The sequence below is a fragment of the Bombina bombina genome, chromosome 6 (assembly GCF_027579735.1).
Source record: "Bombina bombina isolate aBomBom1 chromosome 6, aBomBom1.pri, whole genome shotgun sequence".
Taxonomy (NCBI): Eukaryota; Metazoa; Chordata; class Amphibia; order Anura; family Bombinatoridae; genus Bombina; species Bombina bombina.
Window position 1 is genome coordinate 1,063,950,253 of NC_069504.1, and position 26,521 is coordinate 1,063,976,773.

At 44.0% G+C, this 26,521-nt stretch overlaps 1 protein-coding gene across 2 annotated transcripts in view; it reads right to left on the bottom strand.

Annotated features, from left to right (window-relative positions):
* The window catches only part of LOC128664168 (uncharacterized), a 310,587-nt gene that overhangs the window by 23,161 nt on the left and 260,905 nt on the right, over positions 1 to 26,521 (bottom strand). For both annotated transcript variants that reach the window (XM_053718929.1, XM_053718928.1), the window contains 2 exons: positions 23,364 to 23,454; positions 16,598 to 16,728 (listed from right to left, as the gene is read on the bottom strand). In XM_053718929.1, the coding sequence (XP_053574904.1) occupies positions 16,598 to 16,728; positions 23,364 to 23,454 (222 nt within the window). The remainder of the gene's footprint in view (positions 1 to 16,597; positions 16,729 to 23,363; positions 23,455 to 26,521) is intronic.

A 26,521-nucleotide genomic window follows, 5' to 3' on the forward strand; every position in this document is an offset into this window, starting at 1 on the left:
CTGACAAGTACGATGGTACTACCGACTGTAGGGGTTTCCTTAACCAGTGCAGACTGCACTTCCGCAATGATCCTCACATCTTCCAGTCTCATCAGGCAAAGGTCACTTTCATCACTTCCTTATTGACAGACAAGGCCCTAGCCTGGGTCTCTCCCTTTTTGGAACAGAGTGCTCAACTCCTGAATGATGCCGATGCCTTCATTTCTGCTTTATCATCAGTATTTGGCAACTTCAGCTGCACTGCTGCTGCAGAGTACTCCCTCTTGGATCTCCACCAGAGTAACAGATCTGTGGCACAATACGCCGTTGAGTTTTGCACCTTAGCACTTGAGACCAGTTGGGATGGCAGTGCTCTCAAAGCAGCCTTTAGGAGGGTCCTGCATGAGCGTATCAAGGACGAGCTTACCTACCATGATGTTCCATCTTTCTTGGATGACTTTATATCACTTTGTATCAGTCTGAATTCCCGCTTTCAGGAGAGACAATCTGAGAGAGAAAGAACTTGCCGAAGTCTTCCCTCTTGTACTCCTACTTGTCCAGTCCCTAGGCTATCCTCTAGCCCTTCAGCACCTCCAGTTACCTCTGAAGAGGAACCCATGGATCTCTCTTCCTTTAAGCTCTCTGAATCCATAAGGCAGAGAAGAAGGAGATTGAGACTGTGTTTCTATTGTGGTTCTAACTCACACCAGCTTAAGAATTGTGATATTCGGCTGGGAAAAGCCAATGCTTAGAGGATAAACCTGGGGTACCTCTAAACGTGGTCACTACTAAATCCCCTCACTCTTCTCGAATCCTGGTACCTGTTACCATTACCTTTCTTCAGAATTCTGTCCATGCTCAAGCCTTTATCGATTCAGGGGCAGCTGGTAATTTTCTTGATCACCGTTTTATGATTCAGGAAGGCTTACCTCTCCCGCAGAAAAACAATGTATCAAGTTAACTACTATGGATGGCACTCTCCTTGGATCAGGTTTTATTCATTTCGAATCTGCACCCCTAACCCTGACTGTGGGAGTCTTTTATACTGAACAGTTGCAGTTCGAGGTCATCCATTCTCCTGCACAACCTGTCATCCTTGGTCTTCCTTGGCTTTGTATACCCAATCCACAGTTCAATTGGGCAGGTACTTCCTGCTTTCACTCCTGCCTTGCTAAGGTTACTCCTCTACACCACATCCCCATAGCCAGTCTACAGACCCCTTCCAGCCTTTCCTCAGTATATGCGGAATTTCACAGATGTGTTTGAAAAGCATGCAGTCCTTATGACTGCAAAATTGACCTCTTTACTGGAGCCCCGCTTCCTAAAGGGAGGACTTATCTGCTCTCCAAAGCTGAAACCAGGTCTATGGAGGACTATATTCAAGAAAACCTAGCTAAAGGTTTAATTCGCCCTTCCTCTTCTCCTGCCATTGCTGGCTTCTTTTTCGTCAGTAAGAAGGATGGTGGGCTCAGACCCTGTATTGACTACAGAGCCCTAAACAATATCACTATCAAGAATCGCTATCCAATTACCTTGATCACTGAACTTTATGATTCTCTTAAGAATGCTTGCTACTTCACTAAGCTGGACCTACGTGGGGCGTACAATCTTATTCGTATCTTCCCAGGGCATGAATGGAAGACTGCCTTCAACATGAGATCAGGGCATTACGAATACCTCGTAATGTCCTTTGGGCTGTGTAATGCCCCTGCAGTTTTTCAAGCATTTGTCAACGATGTCTTCCGTGACCTCCTCAATCGCACTGTCATCGTCTATCTGGATGATATCCTTATTTTCTCTTCCACCCTTGAGGAGCATCATGAGCATGTGAGACAGGTACTTCTCCGCCTCAGAGACAATTCTCTGGTAGCCAAACTGGAGAAATGTGAGTTTGATCAAGTCCAGATCCAGTTCCTTGGTTATGTCATCTTGAAGGAGGGTTTTGCCATGGATCCTTCTAAGCTTGTAGCAGTTGTGGAATGGTCTCAACCAACTTCATTAAAGGAACTACAGAGATTCTTGGGGTTCCCCAATTATTGCCGCAAGTTTATAATGAACTTTTCCCAGATAGTTACACCACTCACTGAGTTGACTAAACGGAACAAAGACTGCAAAAATTGGCCTCCTGAAGCCATGAATGCCTTCTCTCATCTGAAAAAAGTCCTTTTGTTCTGCCCCTGTACTCTGCCATCCTGATCCTGACCTACAGAACACTTTAGAGGTTGACACCTCCGAGATTGGAGCTGGAGCAGTCTTAACCCAAAGTGATCCTTTAACCTCCAAGTTGCACAGTGTAGCCTTTTTCTCTAAAGGATTTACTCCTGCTGAAAGGAATTACGATGTGAGTAATCGTGAACTCTTAGCCATTAAGATGGCCCTGACTGAATGGCGTCATTGGCTAGAGGGTACCGCCAATACCATTCAAATCCTCACTGACCATAAGAATCTGACGTACCTAGAGACTGCTCATCGACTCAATCTTCGACAGGCCAGGTGGGCCTTGTTCTTTTTCCGTTTTAACTTTTATCTTCCTGGGACCAAAAATAAAAAGGCTGACGCCCTTTCCCGTCAGTTTCCTCAGTCTCCTGATTCATCTGAAGCTCCTATTGAACACATCATACACCCCTCCTGTGTGGTTGCTCAACTTAACACCTCTCTTCTTCAAAGACTGCAACATGCCCAGTCTAGGAAGCCTCCTGAAGCCCCCACGGCTCCTAATATCTTCTTTGTACCTCTGAACCTACGCACCCCTGTGCTATCCTGGGCTCATGATAGCAAACTATCAGGACATCCTGGTTCAATGAGAACTTTTAAGCTTCTTTCCCAACATGTATGGTGCCCTACTATGAAGTCTGACACTCAGGATTATGTGAAAGCTTGCACGACTTGTGCTTTCAATAATACTCCCCAATCCTTACCGTCTGGCTTACACCAACCATTGTCCATTCCCAAACAGCCTTGGACACACATAACAATCGACTTCATTGTGGACCTCCCTCCTTCTGACCATCATACGGTTATCTGGGTTGTGGTGGATGGTTTTCCAGACTGGCTCATTTTGTATCCTTAAAGAAACCATCTGCCGAAGAATGGCATTCCCGTGGATATTATTTATGACAGAGGTCCGCAATTCATATCTACTTTTTGGAGAGCCTTTTGCAAGTTGATCGGAACCACTGTTGCCTTGTCTTCTGGCTACCATCCTCAGACTAATGGGCTAACTGAGAGAGGGAATAAAGATCTCGAAGCCTATCTCAGAACCTTTGTTATTTCTCTCCATACCAACTGATCTGAGTTGTTACCCCTAGCTGAACTGGCTAAGAACACACATTGGCACTCTTCTCTACGTTGTTCTCCGTTTCAAGCCGCAGCAGGTTACCAACCTTGTGTCTTTCCTCTTTCTGCTCAGTCCACAGGGGTTCCTGCTACAGACCGACACGTTACTAATCTTATCACCTATTGGCAATGTATTCGCTCTCAGTTACGTTCAGCTGTCTCCAGATACAAGAAGTTTGTTGATCATCATAGAGCTTTTGTTCATGCGTTTTCAGTAGGTGAACGTGTTTTGGTCTCTACTCGACATATTCGTCTACGTCAACTCAGTCACAAACTAGGGCCAAGGTTTATTGGTCCTTACAAGGTCCTGAAAAGACTGTCTCCTGTTGCTTACAAGGTGGCTTTGCCCAGATCCCTGCACATACACCCAGTCTTCCACATCTCACTACTCAAGCCCTACATCAAGAATAGATATACTCGGCTCCCACTCCTCCTCCTCCGCTCTTGGTCCATGGTGACCCTGAATATGAGGTTGCTAATATCCTGGACTCCAGATACAGATGCAGACAACTACAGTATCTGGTACATTGGAAGGGTTACTCCGTGGCAGATCGTTCCTGGGTTTCTGCCCGTGATGTGCATGCTCTATCTTTATTTTCCAGATTCCATACTGCTCATCCTTTGAAGCCAACTCTGGTTCCCGGAGGGGGGCTATGTGACGCCACTTCGGCTGTTGCCAGGGACGCAGCGCTTCCTGCTCTGGCCGTTGCCAGGGGGAAGTCGGCTCCTGTGTGTGTGCGGCGGTGACGTCATCACCGTACGTCTCTTTCCCTGGGTGCTATATTCTTTATTGCTGGATTGTTATGCTGTTACTGAACTCTGCCTGTCTGATTACTCTGCTTGCTTAACCCCTAAAGTACTGGATTGCCATAACATTTCTGAACCCTGCCTGTCTGACTACTCTGCCTGCTTAACCCCTAAACTGCTGGATTGTTATACTGTTGCTGAACTCTGCTTGTCTGACCATTCTGCTGCTTTACCCCTGAACTGTTTTACTGTTAGATTTCCTTCCTGTTCCCGCTAAGGACTATCCTGCCTACTGTGAGTACCACTTACCTCATTTTACAAACTTTCTCTGCTCTGGGATATTTGCTATCATTCCACTTGAGGCCGGGATAAGAAGACTACTGGCCAAGTTTGGTCTGATGGAGGAATATCCCACGAGCATTACACCTTGATGATGGTAAACAATTGGTCCACTGTTAATTCCCTAAGGTGGGAGGTCTTATTAACATATGGTAGCGTCTGGCTATTTAAGTCAGTGTTTTTAAAAACATAAATTATGCTTACCTGATAATTTTATTTCCATCGTGGGGAGGAGAGTCCACGGCTTCATTCATTACTTTTGGGAAATAAGAACCTGGCCACCAGGAGGAGGCAAAGACACCCCAGCCAAAGGCTTAAATACCTTCCCCACTCCCCTCATCCCCCAGTCATTCTGCTGAGGGAACAAGGAACAGTAGGAGAAATATCAGGGTATAAATGGTGCCAGAAGAAAAATTAAATTTAGGTCTGCCCACCGGAGTTACGGGCGGGAGCCTTGGACTCTCCTCCCACAGATGGAAATAAAATTATTAGGTAAGGATAATTTATGTTTTCCATCTAAAGGGGAGAAGAGTCCACAGCTTTATTCATTACGTTTGGGAAACATATACCAAAGCTTCAGAGGACACTGAATGAAACCGGGAGGGTAAACATGCAGACCCTAATCTGAGGGTGTAACACACCTGAAGTTCCTATGTGTGTTTTTGGTAATGTCTGTTATTTACAGATAAAGATGTTTTGTTGCTCTTTTGTATTTTGCCTCAATAGCAATGTAATGCTGACTGAGTACATATACAGTGAGCTGGTTTATAAGGTAAGTGGTAGTGATAAGGAATATATTATAATTCCACAGAGAGTAACCACTAAATGTAGCAGTGACTTTCTGGTTTTCTGTGGCAAAATTAAGTAGAACAGCTGAGAAAAGTTATTCAGTTTAAAAGGAGTACTGTGCAAATCCTTAACTGGATATATCCTCTAAGAATAAATAAGTTCCCATTCATCCTGCTCGTTTACTATTGTTGACACAGCTTCACACACTCACACAATAAAAGGTATTTACAAAGTTAGCAGGTTTATGTTTTGATATTGATTTGAATGTTTAGCATACACTTATATGATGGCAGTTATAAGTGTCAAACTTAGGTATCAGAGGTAAGTAGCGATATACAAAACTCACAAGGCAAAAACGAAGGAGCACGAATACCTTAGCTAGTGGGATGGCAGTTCCGTCACAGGTCCGGTGGAATGAGCGTTACCTGGGCGGCTTGAGAGTTAATCTGAGCTGGGGGTGTGAGCGTGACTGACTTCCGATTTCGGTATAGAGATCCGACTTCCAGCTGATCCGCTCTTGAGTCTCCAAATGCAGTACAGCAAATGCTGCAGAGGTAGGGAAACCTTACGTTGTGCACAGTTGAGACTTGGAGGAATATTTGGTTAGAGTTTTAGAAAGTTGCGAATAGCAAAGTAACTCGAAGACAAAAAGGTGACCTGCATTAAATCTTAGATAAAACCTTAAAAGCTTGGAGCAATTTTCAGGTATCACTTCCATTATCAGGCAATTAGCAGGTGAACAAACGCAGCTTAAATAAGGAAAGGAAGCAGATTGGAGGGATATAGCTTAAAGGTATATCACAGAGGGCACCACACCCTCTAAAACCTTTCTCCCAAAAACAGCTTCCGCATGAAGCAAAAACGTCAAATTTGTAAAACTTTGTAAAAGTGTGTAAGGAGGACCAGGTAGCTGCCTTACAAATTTGCATCCTCATTCTTGAAGGCCCAAGATGAAGCCACAGCTCTAGTTGAATGAGCCGTGATCCTCTGAGGAGGCTTATGTATTGCTGTCTCATAGGCCAAGCGAATCAAGCTCCTCAACCAAAAGGACAAAGAAGTAGAAGATGCACTCTGCCCCTTGTGCTTCCCGAATACACCACAAAAAGAGATGTAGACTATCTGAAATACTTCATAGCCTGTAGATAGAACTTTAAGGCCTGAACCACATCCAGATTATAAAGTAACCTCTCTTTAGAAGAAGAATGGTTAGGACACAAAGAAGGAACAATTATTTCCTGATTGATGTTAAGGTTAGACACCACCTTGGGAAGAAACCCCAAACCGGTGCGAAGAACAGCCTTATCTGCAAGCCGATGCAATGGCCAACAGAAAGAGAACCTTCCAGGACAGAATCTTAATGTCAATAGAATGCATAGGCTCAAACGGATCCCTCTGCAATACCTTAAGGACCAAGTTTAAGCTCCATGGGGGATCAGACTGCCTAAAGACAGGTCTGATTCTAGACAGAGCCTGAACAAAAGATTGAATGTCAGGAAGGTCAGCGAGTCTCCTGTGCAACAAGACTGATAAAGCCTAAATCTGTCCCCTTAAGGAACTGGCGGCAAGACACTTATCCAAACCTTCTTGGAGAAAAGACAGAATCCTGGATACCTTCACCTTGTGCCAAGGATATCCGTGTCTCTCACACCAGGACAAGTAAGTCCTCCACACCTTATGGTAGATGCGACAAGTGACTGGCTTTTTTGCCTGAACTAGAGTGTCAATCACACTTTCAGAAAAACCTCTCTTGGCTAAGACTAAGCGTTCAATATCCACGCAGTCAGCCTCAGAGAAACAAGATTTTGATGTTGAAAGGGACCCTGTTCCAGCAGATCCCTACAACAGGGTTACCTCCATGGCGGAGAGGATGACATCCCCGCCAATCAGGATGGCCGAAGGTCGCTACTTCTTGATGCGTGCCACTACATGAGGTAGAAGTTGTAACAGTGGAAAAATGTAAGCTAGGCTGAATCCCCAAGGCACCTATCAGCTCTGCCTGGGGATCCCTCGACCTCGACCCGTATTGGGGTAGCTTGCAATTGAGTCTGGATGCCATGAGATTGCCTGCTGAGAAAGTCTGCTTCCCAGTTGTCCACACCTGGAATGTGGATTGCTGAGAGCGAGCAGCTGTGGGACTCCGCCCACTCCAAAATCCGAGACACCTTCCTCATTGCTAGGGAGCTCCTCGTTCCCCCCTAGTGGTTGATGTAAGCCACTCAGGTAATGTTGTTGGTCTGAAATCTGATGAAGCTGAATGACCCCAGAGGAGGCCACTCTCTCAGAGCATTGTAGATTGCTCGAAGTTCCAGAATATTGATCGGAAGGAGAGATTCCTCCAGTCCACTTTCCTTATGCCAATCTGGCACCCCAAACAGCTCCCTATCCTGCCAGACTCGCGTCCGTGGTTACAAGGACAGGACGGTCTCAGGAAGGATGTCCCCAGGGACAGATACTCCGGATGGATCCACCAAGATAGGGAGTCCCTGGTCCGAGCATCCATGGATATCCACTGTGATAGATCTGAATGATCGCCGTTCCACTGTTGCAACATGCACAATTAAAGAGGTCTGAGATGGAACCTGGCGAAAGGGATGCTGAAAACCATGAGCCCGATCATCTCCATACACTGAGCCACCGAAGGGCTTGAGTAAAACTGAAGGGCCAGACAGGTGGACGCAATCTTCCTGCGTCGTTGATCTGTGAGAAATATTTTCATGGACATAGAGTCTGTTATCGAGCCCAGGAACTCCACCCTGTTGCTGGGAACCAGGGAACTCTTTCTTGAGTTGATCGTCCAACCGTGAGATTGGAGCAATAAAAATAGAGCCCTCAAATGATCCTCTGTGAGGCTGAACGACGGTGCCTGGACTAGGATGTCGTCCAAATAGGACGCCACAGCAATGCCCCTGGATCTGGCCACTGCAAGAAGCGCCCCCAGAACCTTCGTAAATACTCTCAGGGCCGTCGCCAAGCCGAAGGGGAGGGCTACAAACTGGAAGTGTTGGTCCAGAAACGCAAATCTTAGGAACTTGAAGTGGTCCCTGTGAATTGGAACATGAAGGTAAGCCTCCAAGTCTATTGTCGTCATGAACTGCCCCTTTTGAACTGTGGCAGAATAGATCTGATCATTTCCATTTTGAATGATAGAACAGCCAGAAACTTGTTTAAGCACTTTAGGTCCAGAATCAGGCAGAACGTGCCCTCCTTCTTTGGAACAACAGAAAGATTTGAATAGTACTGTTACAGAAGCATTAGTTATTTTGTTGTGAAGAAACTTATTTCCCAGCAGCAATGCCTGAACCAGCCAAGCCAGCGCCTAAGAAGGGCTCCAAGAAAACTGTAACAAGTATCATTTCATAAAGGGTTAACTCTGTTCAGTTTTGAGAAAACTATTTTCTGAGGCAGGTTTCCTAGCATATTGTGTACTGTAATTAAGTTTGTGATAAGCATTCACTGCTAGGTGATAAGAAGGACTCAATTGTTTTCTTGTGTGTACTTGTTATCTGCGGTGGCCTGTCCAAGGGCTTTGTCTAAATGTGTGATGGGGGATTTTATGCTTCCCCCCCTGGGAGTGCCCTGTGTGCATGTAACCTAAATAAAAAGCAGGCTGGGCATCCCAGTCCTCAGTTCTTGGTTGTCCCTCAATCGCAGCGTTGACTCGTTTTTGTGGGCAGAAGGGTATCCTAGCTGTACTACAGCTAAGGGGGATTATTCTACATTTGCGAGACTCATATAGAATACTATGGAAAGCAGTTTCTCCCCTCTTCAGCAATAGGAATCCAGGCTACTAAGCGGTCCATCTCTCAGCGAGACTAAGGGTAACCGTAACATTTGGCGGCAGCGGTGGGATTTTTCCTGGATTTCCTAGGAGAGGTACAGAACGGATGGAGAGCGCTTACGAAAAATTGAAGCGTACAACCCTAAAGGATTTACTTGAAAGCAGAGGGGGGTACGCCAGCAACCGGCCGAGGAGAGAGCTGATCGCAGAATTGACCGAACTGGATCAGAGCTTCACAATGGCGGAAACACCGACCACGATTAGTGACGAAAAAACCAGGATTGTTCGGGAGAGGCTCTCACTGTACGGGCCGAACCCCTCCATGGAATTGGTACAGCAGTTGATGGCGGAAGCGGACAAGGATATACGAGAGACTCGAGCCCACGAACTCAACCTAGCGAACGCACACCGCAATGCTGAAGCCCCGCAGGTAATCATCCCTGTCGAAAATGCTGGGAGGCCCAAGATACCCTATGCGGCATTTCGACCCTTCCTAGAGAGCGAGACAGGGATTGATGAATATTTGGCGGACTTTGAAAGGCAATGTGCCCTGCACCAGATTCCCAACAGGGAGTGGCCCACGATATTGTCTGGGAAACTATCCGGGCGAGCCCTGGAAGCCTTTCGTACTCTGGGTGCTGAGGAAGTGACACAGTATGAGCTAGTTAAGGAGACACTGTTGCGACGGTACGCAGTAACTCCGGACGCGTATCGCCGACAGTTTCGGGGCACGAAAAAGAAGCCTAACGATACCCATATGGAATGGGCGCACCGAATGCGGAGAGCGGCAAATCACTGGATGAGCGGAAGTAAAGCGGTGACTGGTGAGGAAATTTTACAATTGTTTCTCTTAGAACATTTTTATAATGGCATGGAACAGCAAGGGAAGGAATGGCTGCGAGACAGGCGACCTTCTACCTTAGAAGAAGCAGCCAAATTGGCCGATGAACATTATGACTCCCGTCTTCACGAACCCAGAGAGGTTTACCGTGCACCCCCTCGTGCTGAATTCCGAGCCCCGGTGCCCGCAGGGCCCGCCCGACACTCAGGACCACCCAATAACAGCTCTGAGCGTCCCAGACCGACTTGCCACCGATGCAAGCAACCAGGGCATTTCATGGCTAGCTGCCCCCTTAATACGCACCAGACACCCAGGAATTACAATTACCCCTCTGGGGCATATCGTCCGGCCCGGACCCTCTGTGTTAACCAAGAGGCCCCTATGGAGGAATATTTGGGGCCGCTTCACGAGGCGGACCCTGTATATGCTGCCTCAGATAACCGCCAGCACCATCGGCAGAAGGTATGGCTCGAGGGGCGATCTACCGAGGGATTGAGAGACACAGGGGCTACTATCACGCTGGTACAGAGTCATTTGGTGCCGGAGCACAAGCGATCTGGACAGACTGTGGCCGTTAGAGTGGCGGGGGGGATGTGTACAAAATTCCAACAGCTAAAGTGCATCTTGATTGGGGAGCGGGAAAGGGGGCTGTGAACGTGGGCATAATGGATAATTTACCTGCCGAAGTACTACTGGGCAATGATTTGGGCCCCATGACTTCTGCCTATGCTCCAGTATGCAACAACGAGGCGGACCCAGTGACTACACGGGCCCAAGCCCGGACGGAGCGAGAACTCTCACCAGTGCGGGAGACACAGATGCTTCCATGTTCGGGCTGGGAGCCGTCCTCAGCCAAGTAGGCGAAGATGGAGGGGAGCATCCAGTTGCCTACATCAGCCGGAAGCTCCTGCCCCGCGAAGTCAGCTATGCAGCGGTCGAAAAGGAGTGTTTGGCTTTGGTGTGGGCATTAAAGAAATTGACTCCCTATTTATATGGGCAGGAGTTCACTCTGGTCACCGACCATAACCCGTTGGTGTGGCTGAACCGGGTCTCTGGAGATAATGGCAGGCTATTACGTTGGAGTTTATCGTTGCAACCCTTCAATTTCACCATTACTTACAGACCTGGGAAACAGAATGGCAACGCCGACGGGTTGTCCAGACAAACCGACCTCAGCCCCGCATAACCAGCGGTCTGGACAGCCTTAGTCTGCCCCGAAAAGGGGTCAGACCGTGTCTGCCAGAGTGTTCCACAGAAAGGGAGCACTGTTACAGAAGCATTAGTTATTTTGTTGTGAAGAAACTTATTTCCCAGCAGCAATGCCTGAACCAGCCAAGCCAGCGCCTAAGAAGGGCTCCAAGAAAACTGTAACAAGTATCATTTCATAAAGGGTTAACTCTGTTCAGTTTTGAGAAAACTATTTTCTGAGGCAGGTTTCCTAGCATATTGTGTACTGTAATTAAGTTTGTGATAAGCATTCACTGCTAGGTGATAAGAAGGACTCAATTGTTTTCTTGTGTGTACTTGTTATCTGCGGTGGCCTGTCCAAGGGCTTTGTCTAAATGTGTGATGGGGGATTTTATGCTTCCCCCCCTGGGAGTGCCCTGTGTGCATGTAACCTAAATAAAAAGCAGGCTGGGCATCCCAGTCCTCAGTTCTTGGTTGTCCCTCAATCGCAGCGTTGACTCGTTTTTGTGGGCAGAAGGGTATCCTAGCTGTACTACAGCTAAGGGGGATTATTCTACATTTGCGAGACTCATATAGAATACTATGGAAAGCAGTTTCTCCCCTCTTCAGCAATAGGAATCCAGGCTACTAAGCGGTCCATCTCTCAGCGAGACTAAGGGTAACCGTAACAAGTACCCTATACCCCTCTCTGCTTGGGGTACTGGTACAATAACACCTAGAGAGGAGAGATCCCTCACACATTCTAGAAAGGTCGCTCTCTTTTCCGGTCTTAAAGACAGGATTGACAGGAGAAATCTGCCCCTGGGCAGATGGGACCTGAATCCTATCCTATAACCCTGTACGACAACCTCCAGAACCCAAGGGTCCTGAATGTCCTGCAAACAGACTTCGGAGAAGAGAGACAATCTGCCCCCTACTTGGTCCGGGGACCGGTTGGGGGCCGCCCCTTCATGCCGATTTTGTCTTGGCGGGCTTCTTGTTCTGCTTGGACTTGTTCCATTACTGAGCAGGCTTCCAAGTTCCCTTGGACTGATCCACTTTGGTGGCAGGCTGCTGGCACTGGGCCTTGTCTGCACGGAAGGGATGAAAAGTAGACCCTTTTGGCTTAGCCTTCTTATCCTGCGGTAGGAAAGCTTCCTTGCCTCCCGTAACTGTGGATATGATCGAATCCAAACTTGGACTGAACAGAATCTTTCCTTGAAAAGGCAGGGACAACAGTCTTGACTTAGAGGTCATGTCCGCAGACCAAGACTTTAGCCACAGAGACCTGCGAGCTAAAACGGAGAATCCTGAAATGTTTGCGTTCAGGCGAATAATTTGCATATTGGTATCACAAATGAAAGAATTGGCGACCTTCAACACCTTAATCTTATCCTGTATCTCATCGATGGAAGTCTCCCTCTCGACCATATCACACAGGGATTCACACCAATATGTCGCAGCTCCAGCCAGAGGATGAGATGACACGGTCTCCGACCCAGAAGGAGCCTCCTCCGAAGAGTTGGAGTGGGCCTCATCATCGTATATTTCCATAGGCGTAGACAACCCCTGGGCCGGGCCACCATGATATGCCCTACGCTTGCGCTTAGCAGAATGTGGTAAGGCATGTATCACTTTCGATACCGCCTTTTGCGGTTGATCCGCAAAATCTGACAGCCAACGAATCTCTCCAGTAGGAGTAATGGTTGGACTCTGGGGCACTGCATGTGCACTCAGAGATGAAAGCAGGGAATGCACCTCATGGTACGGGGAGCTCTCAGAGGTGGACGGCTCAGTAGTACTAGACATCCCCTTAGTTTTAGATGTCGCAGCTTTATCAAGGCATGTGGAACATAGTTGAGCAGGCTGATCTACAAGAACCTCCTCACAATAAACACAGGAATGAGACTTTGTTAAAGAGAGAGTACCCTCTAAAACGTCAGAGTCCTCCATAGCTTGCGCTTTTATTATGGACTAGACTAGCTTAAAAAACAGGCACCTTTAAACCTCCAATGGCCGGGGCACTCACCACCTCCTATGACCCGGACTACAGAAACCGCTTCGTCTCCTATGCCGCTGATCAACAGAGGAAGTGAAAACTCACACCCGGTCACCTGGGATGCCTCACAGGACTGCCCTTGCACTAAGGAGAAAATGCTCCAAAATCGGCCGAGCAAATACTCCCGAAAGTCAACCTGAAGTTCCACCATTGCCAGAGCCACATCTCGCACATAACACCGCAATAACACAATAAACAATATTATGTATAACCCCCCCCCCCTGTTCAATAATCCCCTCACTAGGAATATTAACCCTTGATTCCTTAAGATAAAAGGCGCCACACTGTGACCCTGTCTTCTGTGTTATCATTATGTATAAAAAAAGAAAAGATCTTACAAGAATTAATGCTGTCACTGTGGAACAGGAACACGGCCCTTCAAGTGTGACAGGTAGAAGCATCGCTCCTGACATGAACTTGAGTGCAGAAAGCAGGCAGTGAAACTTGTCAACGCTGATTGCTTGTGGAGCTGTTAATATGAGTCTGGATGGTTTAGCAGAAAGACTCTCCCTGCATCTCCGGACTCTAACTTTCATCCAGGCTCTCACTGAGAGGCTGACAGGACTACTTAAAACTCCAGTCCCATTGTGAAGAATACTACCCTCCATAAGAGACTACTCAGAATCTTTGGCACTTCTCTGCCATCCTCCTGTGACGAAAGGCAAAGAATGACTGGGGGATGAGGGGAGAGGGGGAGGTATTTAAGCCTTTGGCTGGGGTGTCTCTGCCTCCTCCTGGTGGCCAGGTTCTTATTTCCCAAATGTAATGAATGAAGCCGTGGACTCTTCTGCCTTTTAGATGGAAAGGTATAATATGCCTGATGAAACGGCAATAGCGCAGAGAAACGCATTACAATACTACACTGTTTTAAACTGCTCTATTTTAAAGGTTCGTTGGTATGGTTTTATTTGATTGTTGTTTTATACAATAAATACTTTTACAAGATACCACGATCCAAACTTTTACTTTGAGCACCCTGCTACCATATGAGGCGGACTGTCTCCACATTTTGTTACCTGCGATCCTGTTCCAGCACCAGGAATCAGCTAGCTGGCTACCTGCGATAACCAGCCTGTGCCCACAAGCACATTGTGCTCCTCATAAATGTGAGTACCCTGTGCTCATTTTCTCACGTTTTGATCCTCCTGATACGCACATTTGGCGCCTCTCTTTGTTTTGATCTTGTTTAGAGTTATCACCCGGGGATGGAGAAGGGAGAGTGCAGCCCGTGCATATTCCAACTATTGGAAGCATCACCTCAATATATATCAGTCCCAAGGACATCAGAACTGTGGACTTTTGGGACTCATTTGTCAACCAATCTGGTTATATATCTACACATACGTTGTAGCAGAGTTAATATCAACTCCTTTTTCACTTTGTGAGAGTCCATTATCTATTTAGATTATATATTGTTAATAATCCATTATCTGTTATTTTTTCGATTTGCTCACTTTGATTTTGTGCGCCCCCTATAGATAGTGTGAGACTTGTCTCTCTTTGCCTTGTAACGCTAGTGGAATGGCCTGACCGCACAACCTATAATACAGGTGAGCTGAATATTACACACTTAAAAGCCATTTTTTGAGTGCGGAATGGATCATTGCGGTATAGGCTAAAACGCTAGCGGTATAGCCGTACCGCCGCGACTTGTAATATGAGTGAGCTGACCATTCCGCACGCAAAGGCCAATTTTTAAGTAGCCATACCGCACAACTTGTAATCTAGGTCATAGTGTTTTAAGGTTGTTGATTTTATTTTAGGAGGAAACATCAAATTTACAACAAATATACATCCATTTAGATATGACTTACTTTGGAAACAACTGAAATTTGTACGAATTATGTTAACTAGAATTAGGGCCTTAAAAATGGAATTTGAAATGAATAGCATTGCTGCAATATGTTTAATTTGAAATATTTTTGTGCACACAACTCACAAATATATTGCAAGAGGCTGTGTAGATGAGCATCTGACACTCAGTAGTTACATACATTATAGCAAAAATTCTTCACTGCATTTCAAATTCCACTTTTAATTCCATTAACGAATGAAGCAAACATTTAACTAATTACTAGAATTATTATTATATCAGACAGAAAACTGCTTCTTATCTACTGTATCTCCAATTGTACTGAGTATGCCCTGATGAAAAAGAAAACTATTAGGCTTAAAGTGATGGTAAATACAAGCGTTTAACAAAACCTAGGATTTATCATCTCTAAAAATCAAGTGGAGTTTAAGTCATCAGTTATTTCAAAAAGGGTGCTAAACTCACCCTGACTGTGCCGAAGCAGCTTGGTAAACTCAGCGGCTCCGGCCCACAGCACATTGCACTTCTAAACTAATAGCCGTGCTAGCTTAGAGAACCCTGTCAGCTGACACACACAGCTATTGGTTTAGAGGTGCAATCGTCACCTCACTGAAGGAGAGCACTGTGCCATGGGAGGCCTGGGACGCTATACGAAGAAGCGTATCATGTCTGCTGCACGTCGATAAATGCTGACAGCATAGGCTGTCGGCATTTATCAATAGGCTGCTAGCAGGGGGTGTCAAGCGACCCGATCGAATTCGATCAGGTTGATTTCTGTCCGCGGCCTCAGAGCAGGCGGACAAGTTATAGAGCTTCTAGTCTTTAGACCGCTGCTTCATAACTTCTGTTTCCGGCTAATGGTCTTTAGACCGCTGCTTCATAACTTCTGTTTCCGGCTAATGGTCTTTAGACCGCTGCTTCATAACTTCTGTTTCCGGCTAATGGTCTTTAGACCGCTGCTTCATAACTTCTGTTTCCGGCTAATGGTCTTTAGACCGCTGCTTCATAACTTCTGTTTCCGGCTAATGGTCTTTAGACCGCTGCTTCATAACTTCTGTTTCCGGCTAATGGTCTTTAGACCGCTGCTTCATAACTTCTTTTCCTGGCTAATGGTCTTTAGACCGCTGCTTCATAACTTCTGTTTCCGGCTAATGGTCTTTAGACCGCTGCTTCATAACTTCTGTTTCCGGCTAATGGTCTTTAGACCGCTGCTTCATAACTTCTGTTTCCGGCTAATGGTCTTTAGACCGCTGCTTCATAACTTCTGTTTCCGGCTAATGGTCTTTAGACCGCTGCTTCATAACTTCTTTTCCTGGCTAATGGTCTTTAGACCGCTGCTTCATAACTTCTGTTTCCGGCTAATGGTCTTTAGACCGCTGCTTCATAACTTCTTTTCCTGGCTAATGGTCTTTAGACCGCTGCTTCATAACTTCTGTTTCCGGCTAATGGTCTTTAGACCGCTGCTTCATAACTTCTGTTTCCGGCTAATGGTCTTTAGACCGCTGCTTCATAACTTCTTTTCCTGGCTAATGGTCTTTAGACCGCTGCTTCATAACTTCTGTTTCCGGCTAATGGTCTTTAGACCGCTGCTTCATAACTTCTGTTTCCAGCGAACTGTTCAGAGCTTGATAATTTGGCCCCTTAAACTCAACTTTATTTTTAGTAATGGTAAATCCTAGCGTTTGTTAAACGCTTGGATTTACCATCACTTTAAGTAACCTATATGATTCCTTGAGGAAGCACGCTTACCACTGGAAAACTTGCCAAAGAGATGGGTTCTGTATGCGCTTGATATTCTTTACTACTTGATTGGACAAGGTCTTGGAGAACATTTTGTGGATCTCCGTGTATTCAGAGGAAGTTGAAGAGACATCAATCAGCTAATGCAAAAAAGAGAATTTGTTTTTGTAAACATTCATTTTATGCTTAATAAAGGCAAACAAAAAATTATAAACAATCACCTAGATTACAAGTTTTGCGTTCGGGTTTTAACGCTGAAAAAATTGCCATTTCAGCCTAAAAACCTGACCGCCGCCATTAGTTTTTTTTTTATTTTGGTGGGGCTTTTTTTTTTATAGGGCTATTAGATTAGGTGCAATTGTTTTTATTTTGAATGATTTCATTTATTTTTCGTAATTTTGTTTTTGTTATTTTTTGTAATTTAGTATTTTTTATTTTTTGTAATTGTAGATTTAATTTTTTTTAGTAGTGTTAGTTTTTTTTAATGTGTAATTGAATTTATTTAGTTATTTTAATTTTAGTATAAAAGTAATGTTAGGTTAATTGTTAGTTTAAATTTCCCAGGTAAGCTTTTATTTAATTTAAGATGGGGATATTGTAATTTTAATATAAAGTTAGGGGGTGTCAGGTTTAGGGGTTAATAGTTTAATTTAGTTTTTTGCGATGTGCGGGGCTATCGGTTTAGGGGTTAATAGGTTTATTTAGTGGCAGTGACGTGGGAGGCCAGAGGTTTAGGGATTAATAACTTTATTTAGTGGCAGCGATGTCGGGGAGAGGTGGAATAGGGGTTAATAACTTTATTATAGTGTGGGTGATGTTGTGGTGTGGGGGAATAGGGGTAATAACTTTATTACAGTGCCGGCGATGTCGGGGATCATCGGAATAGGGGTTAATAAGTTTATTTTGTGTCAGCGATATCAGAAGCGTCAGATTAGGGGTTAATAACTTTATGTAGGTGTCGACGATGTCGGGGGCAGCAGATTAGGGGTGTTTAGACTTGGGGTTTATGTTAGGTTTAAACTTAACTTTTTTTCCCCCATAGACATCAATGGGGTTGCGTTATGGCGATCGCCATTCCGCGCTTCAGGTGTTAGTTTTTTTTCGTGCCATGCCAAGACTATCATTCAATCAATAACACGGGCCATTTTCTGCAGTGCATCAGCCCGTCTGCTCCCGCCCCCCTCACGTTGTCTGATGCTCACGGCGGTCACTGCTGATCCTTCCTTACAGCCAGGCATGTTTGTCTCACGCTGCAGTCTCTACTGCTCATGAGCTGGACAGATAGCTCAGCATGCTAAGGCACTGTGGCTGAGCTCTGTAGCAACCTAAGGGTTGCAGGTTCGATCCCTGGTGAGGTCCACTCAGCCTTTCATCCTTCCGAGGTCGATAAAATGAGCAGCGCATTGAGACCCTTGCGGGTGATTAGCCGCGCTTTACAAGTACCCAATACATACATACATACATACATACATACATGACTGAATCGGACAAACTTGCCTGGCCTTTTATAATATAGGATAGCTATAATATATATGTATACATACACAAACACACACACATACAGTCATGGCCAAAAATATTGGCACCCCTGCATTTCTGTCAGATAATGCACCACTTTGCCCAGAAAATTGTTGCAATTACAAATGTTTAGGCATTCTCGTGTTTATTTCTTTTGTTTGTATTGGTGTTACACAAAAAAGTGTAGAAAAAAAAAAGCCAAATCTGACACATTCCACGCAGAACTCCAAAAACGGACTGGACAAAATTATTGGCACATTTATTATGTGGTAGCACACACCTTGGAAAAAATAACTGAAATCAATCGCTCTTTTTTCGCCAACTGCTCCAGGTCTCACTCTCTGACAGAGACCCAATGTTTTGACACTGGGCCCTACATTGCACCACAGAATTCTTTGGTAGTCTTCCGATTTCATAACGCCATGTACACAGTCAAGACATCCAGTGCCTGAAGCAGCAAAGCAACCCCAAAACATCAGTGAACCTCCACCATGTTTGACTATAGGGACTGTATTATTTTCTTTAAAAGCCTAATTTCTTTTACTGAAAACAGTAGAATGATGGGTTTTACCAAAAAACTGTAATTTTGTTTTGTCTGTCCACAGCACATTCTCCCAAAAAGATTTTGGTTTTCTTAGGTACATTTTGGCAAACTCCAATCTGGCTTTTTTATGTTTCTGTGTCAACAGTGGGGTCCCTTCTGGGTCTCCTAAAATAGAGTCCCTTTTCATTCCGATAGCGACGTACAGTGCAAGCTGACACATTTGTACCCTGTGCCTGAAGGTCAGCTTGAATTTGTCTGGAAGTTGATTGAGGTTCTTTATCCACCATTCGAACAATCCTTTGTTGCAATCTTTGATCATTTTTTCTCTTTCGTCCACGTCCAGGGAGATTAGCTACAGTGCCATGGGCTGTAAACTTCTTGACAATGTTATGCACAGTGGACCCAGGAACATTATGATCTCTGGACATGGACTTGAGATTATCCATGCTTTTTTATCTCCACTTTCTTGTTTCATACCAATACAAACAAAAGAAATAAACATGAGAATGCCTAAACATTTGTAATTGCAACAATTTTCTGGGCAAAGTGGTGCATTATCTGACAGAAATGCAGGGGTGCCAATATTTTTGGCCATGACTGTATATATATATATATATATATATATATATATATATATATATATATATATATATATATACTGTATATACATACACATATACACTCATCAGTCACTTTATTAGGTACACCTTGTTAGTACCGGGTTGGACCCCCTTTTGCCTTCAGAACTGCCCTAATTATTTGTGGCATAGATTTAACAAGGTGTTGGAAACATTCCTCAGACATTTTGGTCCATATTGACATGATAGCATCAAACAGTTGCTTCAGATTTGTCGGCTGCACATCCATGATGCAAATCTCCCGTTCCACCACATCCCAAAAGTGCCCTATTGGATTGAGATCTGGTGACTGTGGAGGCCATTGGAGTACAGTAAACTCATTGTCATGGTCAAATGTTCAAGAAACCAGTTTGAGATTATCTGAGCTTTGTAAAATGGTGCATTTATATCCTGCTGGAAATAGCCTTCAGAAGATGGGTACACTGTAGTCATAAAGGGATATACATAGTCAGCAACAATACTCAGGTAGGTCGTGGCGTTTGAACGATGCTCAATTTGTACTAAGGGGCCCAAAGTGTGCCAAGAAAATTTCCCCCATGCCATTACACCACCACCACCAGCCTGAACCATTGAAACAAGGCAGAATTTATCCATGCTTTCATGTTGTTTACGACAAATTCTGACCCTACCATCTGAATGTCACAGCTGAAATTGAGACTCATCAGACCAGGCATTTTTCCAATCTTCTATGTTGAATTTTGGTGAGCCTGTGTGAAGTGCAGCCTCAGTTTCCTGTTTTTAGCTGACAGGAGTGGCACCCGGTGTGGTGTTCTGCTGCTGTAAACCATCTGCTTCAAGGTTCGACGTGTTGTGCATTCAGAAAGGGTATTCTGCACACCTTGGTTGTAACGAGTGGTTATTTAAGTTACTGTTGCCTTTCTATCATCTCGAACAAGTCTGCCCATTCTCCTCTGACCTCTGACATCAACAAGGCACTGTCGTCCATACAAATGCCGCTCACTGGATATTTTCTCTTTTTCGGACCATTCTCTGTAAATCCTAGAGATGGTTGTGCATGAAAATCCCAGTAGATCAGCAGTTTTTGAAATACTTAGACCAGCACATCTGGCACCAACAACCATGCCAGTTTAAAGTCACTTAAATTGCCTTTCTTCCCCATTCTGATGCTTGGTTTGAACTTCAGCAATTCGTCTTCATCACGTCTAGATGCCTTAATGCATTGAGTTGCTGCCATGTGATTGGCTTACTAGCAATTTGTATTACCAAGCAATTGAACAAGTGTATCTAATAAAGTGACGGGTGAGTGTATATATATATATATATATATATATATATATATATATATATATTTATATATATATACACACACATACATATAAATATATAAATATTCAGTGCATATCTAAAAATTAGTGATATGCTTTTATGCAAATGTGGGATATCTTAGGGGCCCAAAAAGTTTTTCAAGGGCTAAGAAATTAGCATATGAGCCTACCTAGGTTTAGCTTTCAACTAAGAATACCAAGAGAACAAAGCAAAATTGATGATAAATGTAAATTGGAAAGTTGTTTAAAATTGCATGCTCTATCTGAAAGTTTATTTTTGACTAGACTGTCCATTTAAAGCTATTTAAATATAAATAGAAACTAATAAAACTGTATCAATTGTGTGCTTCATTCTAATGCTCATTGGCTGAAAGTCACTTCCCTGTTAATGCTTATTGCCTGATAGACACTTCCTACTAATTTGCATTGGCTGATCAGTATTTGTTGGTGAGGCTCATTGGCTGAAAATCACTTCCTACCAGTGTTCCCTCTAGGGCAGATTTTGCAAGTGGCCAAGGAGTGAAACAGTTAATAAGGTAACCATACCTTGCTGTCTGCATTCTGTAGTGTTTGCTAACTGCAGGGTGTGGATCACTAATGAACTGTTTCACTGCTGAGCCATTTACAAAATCTGGCCTTAGAGAGAACACTGTGTCCTACTAATGGTTATTGGCGTATAGACACTTCCTTCTATTGCTCATCAGCTAATAAGAACTTTGTGGTAATGGTCAATGAGCATTAGTAGGAAGTTGTTAAAAGTCAATGAGTGGCTATAGGAAGTGCACAAAAAGATTTTATGCAATATTTATTAAGGCAATAAAAATATCAACATATTTAAATGCTTCATATACATGACAGAACATTATGAGTACTCACAAATTAAGGGCTAGATTACAAGTAGAGCGGTATTTTGCGCTTCCGCTAGAACGATAACTCCGCTAGAATTAAGATTTTTGCACTAGTCAGGTTGAGCTGGTATTACAAGCTGAACATAAACTGTTTTCACTCTAACGGTAACCCGACTAGCGCAACAATCCTAAATTAGAATATTGCGTGCATTCCACTCTCGTGCAAACACCATAACATATTTTCACTAGAGCTAACCCGACATGAAAATATGAATATTTCATATTCCAATGTTCTTTACATAACGGAATATGTTCTATTTATTAATAAATAAATATTTCTACATATTTCTGATTTTTTTCTTTAAAAAATATATATTTATACCTATATATATATATATATATATCAATATATATATATATATATATATATATAGTTATATATATATATATATGATTATATATAGGTATACATATATACAGATATATATATTATCTATTTATAAATACATAGAACATATTTCTCTATGTACAGAACATTGTGAGGTGATCTATTTACAGTAAATACATAGTTAAAAACTTTATTAAATATGAATATTGCATAAATATGTTTTTTACATGTCTTAATTTACTGTCAGGGTTTCACCCTGATTTATTTTTTTATTTGCTGCTTTTTATCTTAGCTGCCATTTTGACTCACCTGTCTCTCTCTTCGCCTGCTGCAGAGTGTGTAAAGCTGCTCACTACACCCAGGCTCCCTCTTATGGCCAAACTGAGAGACAGGTTGCAGTCCCAGAATTATGATGTAATCGCTTACTATTTAATGTGCCTCAGTTCAGTCTGCCTTTGCGTTTGCATTGTCTCTGACTTCTCTGTGAGTTCCTGTGTTCCTGATTCTGTGTATGACCTGGCTTATTTGACATCCCTTCTGTTTCCTGATCCCTGACATTAAGCAAGGGCCATGAATCCTGACGGTGCTAATAACCCACCTTTACCCACCATTATTTTCAGGGTGTATGAACTGGATAACCGCATGTATCTAATTGCACTAGCCCTGCAAACCCTTCTGACTTGCACTGCAAATGTAGATCAGAGTGCCCCACAAGCTATGGCCGCTCCTGTTACTGCTACCGCTGCTGCACCTAGTCTTACCAGGAGCATGTCTGGTTCTGCACCTCTTCCTCAGCGATATGGAGGCGATCCTAACCAATGAAGAGGTTTTTTGTTTTTTTTAACCAGGTGGGCATTTACTTTGAGATGTTACCTTAGGCGTTTCCCTCTGACAGAGCTAAGGTGGGATTTCTCCTCTCATTACTCTCTGACATGGCTCTTGCTAGGGCTAATCCCTTGTGGGAGATCAGATCAGGATGATTTAAATCCCCCACCAAAAAGGTGGCGGACAAGTTAAGGAGCAGCGGTCTTATGACCACTGCTTCTTAAATTAACTTCCCGAGCCTGAAACAATGTGGCTCCGAAGCAGCCTTCGCTGCTTAATAAATGGAGCCCTACATCTGTGATTAACCACTGCATTACAAAAGATCTGGATACAAAATTAATATTATAAAAGTGTTTAAAACTGTAACTTTGCTAGCACAATTTGTCTTTGTTATCATGTCTTCATTTCTACGGTCAATTGGGGGCAGATAAAGCAATATGTGTAGCATGTTGAATGGTCATGGTTTTGGGTCTTGTGGGATACACTCTAGCCTCTCTAGGTGCAGTGTAAAAACCACAATATTTTAGGCATAATTTTTTTCCCATGCGTTATTTAACATTTTATTTAGAATTCAATTTAAGGTTAATGTCCATTTAAAACAGACAACAAATAAGTGCTACAGTTTCAGGAGCAGCCATTTTTCTACGTGAATTTTTCAACTTTTCCTAAACATTTATATTAACAAATTAGGCAGAAGATCTCCCAAATAAAGACTCTGTAAACAATACCTGACATCCTAACTCTGGCAGTGCGTTAGTGTCCCAGGTTGTGGGGTAGACTCCAGTTTTTAGAGGTGAGCTGACCTGGGTTTTCTTTGTGCTGGAAAACACATAGAATAGAATCTATCAACTAACTTTGCATGATAGTGCCAAAAAAATAACCCCTTTATTTGCCGGTATTCTTTATTTAAAAAAACAAAAATTATGCTTACCAGATAATTTCCTTTACTTCTGTATGAGCAGAGTCCACGGCTTCACTCCTTACTTGTGGGAAATACAGAACCTGGCCACCAAGAGGAGGCAAAGACACCACAGCCAAAGGCTTAAATACCTCCCCCACTTCCCTAATATCGAAGTCATTCTGCCAAGGGAACAAGGAACAGTAGGAGAAATATCAGGGTATAAAAGGTGCCAGAAGAATAAACAAAAATTTTGGTCCGCCCAACACGGGCGGGGACTGTGGACTCTCCTCATACAAAAGGAAATTATCTGATATGCATAATTTATGTTTTCCATCTTAATATGAGAAGAGTCCAAGGCTTCATTCCTTAATTGTGGGGAACATATACCCAAGCTCTAGATGCCACTGAATGAAAACGGGAGGGTAAAAAGAGAGGCGGACCCTATTCTGAGGGCACCATAGCCTGCAAAACCTTTCTCCCAAAAGCTGCTCCAGCCGAAACAAACACAACAAAATTGTAAAATTTTGAAAAAGTATGTAAGGAGGACCAGGTAGCTGCCCTACAAATCTGCTCCATAGAGGCCTCGTTCTTAAAGCCCACGAGGAAGCCACAGCTCTAGTTGAATCAGCCTTAATCCTCTGAGGAGGCTTATGTCCCGCTGTCTCATATGCTAAGCGAATAAGACTCCTCAACCAAAAAGATAAGGAAGTGGAAGAGGCCTTCTGACCTCTACTCTTCCCCGAATATACAACAAACAAAGAAGAAGTCTGTCTAAATTCCTTTGTAGCTTCAAGATAGAACTTCAAAGTCCTAACCACATTCCAAATTATGAAGTAACCGTACCTTTGAAGAGGAAGGATTAGGACACAAGAAAGGAACCACAATCTCCTGATTGATGTTGTGATCAGAAATAACCTTAGAGAGAAAAGCTAACCCAGTACGAAGAACAGCCTTATCAGCATGAAAAACTAGGTAAGGAGGCTCACATTGCAGGGCAGCCATCTCAGAAACTCTGCGCACCGAAGCAATAGCCAGTAGAAAAAGAACCTTCCAAGACAGTATTTAATGTCAACCACATGCATAGGCTCAAATGGTTCCCTCTGCAAAACGTTAAGAACTAGATTTAAATTCCAAGGAGGAGCAGTAGATCTAAACACAGGCCTGTGTTTAGATCTACCGGAATGTGGATCGCTGACAGCGAGCAGCTGTGGGCCTCCGCGCATTCTAGAATCCAAGATACTTTCCTCATTGCTAGGGAGCTTCTCGTTCCCCCCTGATGGTTGATGTAAGCCACCGAGGTTATGTTGTCCGATTGGAATCTGATAAACTAGTACGAACCCAGAAGAGGCCAAGCCTTCAGAGCATTGAAGATCGCTTGAAGTTCTAAATTATTGATGAGGAGGAGAGAGTTCACAGGCCCTGTGCCTTCCTGGCACCCAAAACAGCTCCACATCCTGATAGACTTGCATCCGTAGTCACAATCTCCCAGGATGGTCTCAAAAAGGATGTCCCTTGGGACAGGTGATCTGGACAGAGCCATCAAGAGAGCGATTTGCTTGACCGGTTGTCCAGAGAAATCTGTTGCGACAGATCCGAGTGGTCACCATTCCACTGACTCAGCATGCACAGTTGAAGAGGTCTGAGATGGAATCTGGCAAATGGAATGATGTCTATGCTGGACACCATGAGCCCAATTACCTCCATACACCGGGCCACAGAGGGCCTTAAGGAGGTCTGTAGGGCAAGACAATTGGAAGTTATTTTGTAACGTCTCTGGTCTGTAAATAATATCCACATGGATATGGAGTCTATTATCACACCCAAGAATTCTACCCTGGTACTAGAAACAAGAGAATTCTTTTCTAAGTTTATCTTCCATCCATGAGATCGAAGAAGATCCTTTGAATGGTCCTCTGCCAGCCGACAGAATGGTGGCTGAACCAGGATGTCATCTAAGTATGGCGCTACTGCTATACCTCTGGATCTCGCCACTGCGAGTAGAGCCTCCAGAACCTTCGTAAAGACTCTTGGGGCAGTAGCTAGACCAAATGGAAGTGCGACAAACTGGAAGTGCTGGTCTAGGAACGCGAATCTTAGAAACTTGAAGTGTTTCTTGTGGATGGGAACGTGAAGGTAAGCATCCTTCAAATATATTGTAGTCATTAACTGTCCTTCCTGCACTAGGGGCAGAATGGACCTTATTGTCTCCATCTTGAATGATGGGACCGTCAGGAACTTATTTAAGCATTTCAGGTCCAGAATTGGGCGAAAAGTCCCCTCCTTCTTTGGGACCACAAAAAGGTTCGAGTAGTATCCCAGACCTCTCTCCAGGGAGGAGAGATCCCTCACGCACCCTACAAAGGCCTCTCACATTTCTGGCCTTGAAGACAGGTTTTACAAGAGGAATCTGCCTCTGGGTGGATGAGTTTTGAAACCTATCCTGTATCCCTGAGCGAAGCCTCCAAAAATGATGATAGTCTGCTCCCTACACGATCCAGAGACGGATCGGGGGCCCCCCTTCATGCCGACTTTGACTCGGCGGGCTTCTTGTTCTGCTTAGATTTATTCAAAGACTGAGTCGGTTTCCAAGTTCCCTTGGACTGTTCAGGCTTCGCGGAGGGCTGCTGGCATTGGGATTTATCCGAACGAAAGGAAAGAAAGTTAGGACCTTGTCCTTTTGGTTTGGTCTTCTTATCCTGCGGTAAAAAGGCACCTTTTCCTCCAGTGACCATGGATATGATTGAGTTCAGGCCTGGACCAAAAAGAATCTTCCCCTTAAATGGAAGCGAAAGAAGTCTAGACTTTGAAGTCATGTCCGCAGACCAAGACTTAAGCCAGAGTGCCCTACGGGCTAGCACAGAAAACCCTGATGTCTTGGCATTCAGGCGAATAATCTGCATATTTGCATCACAAACAAAAGAATTAGCTACCCTCAAGGCCTTAATTCTTTTCTGGATCACATCAAGGGGACCTCTCTATCAATTC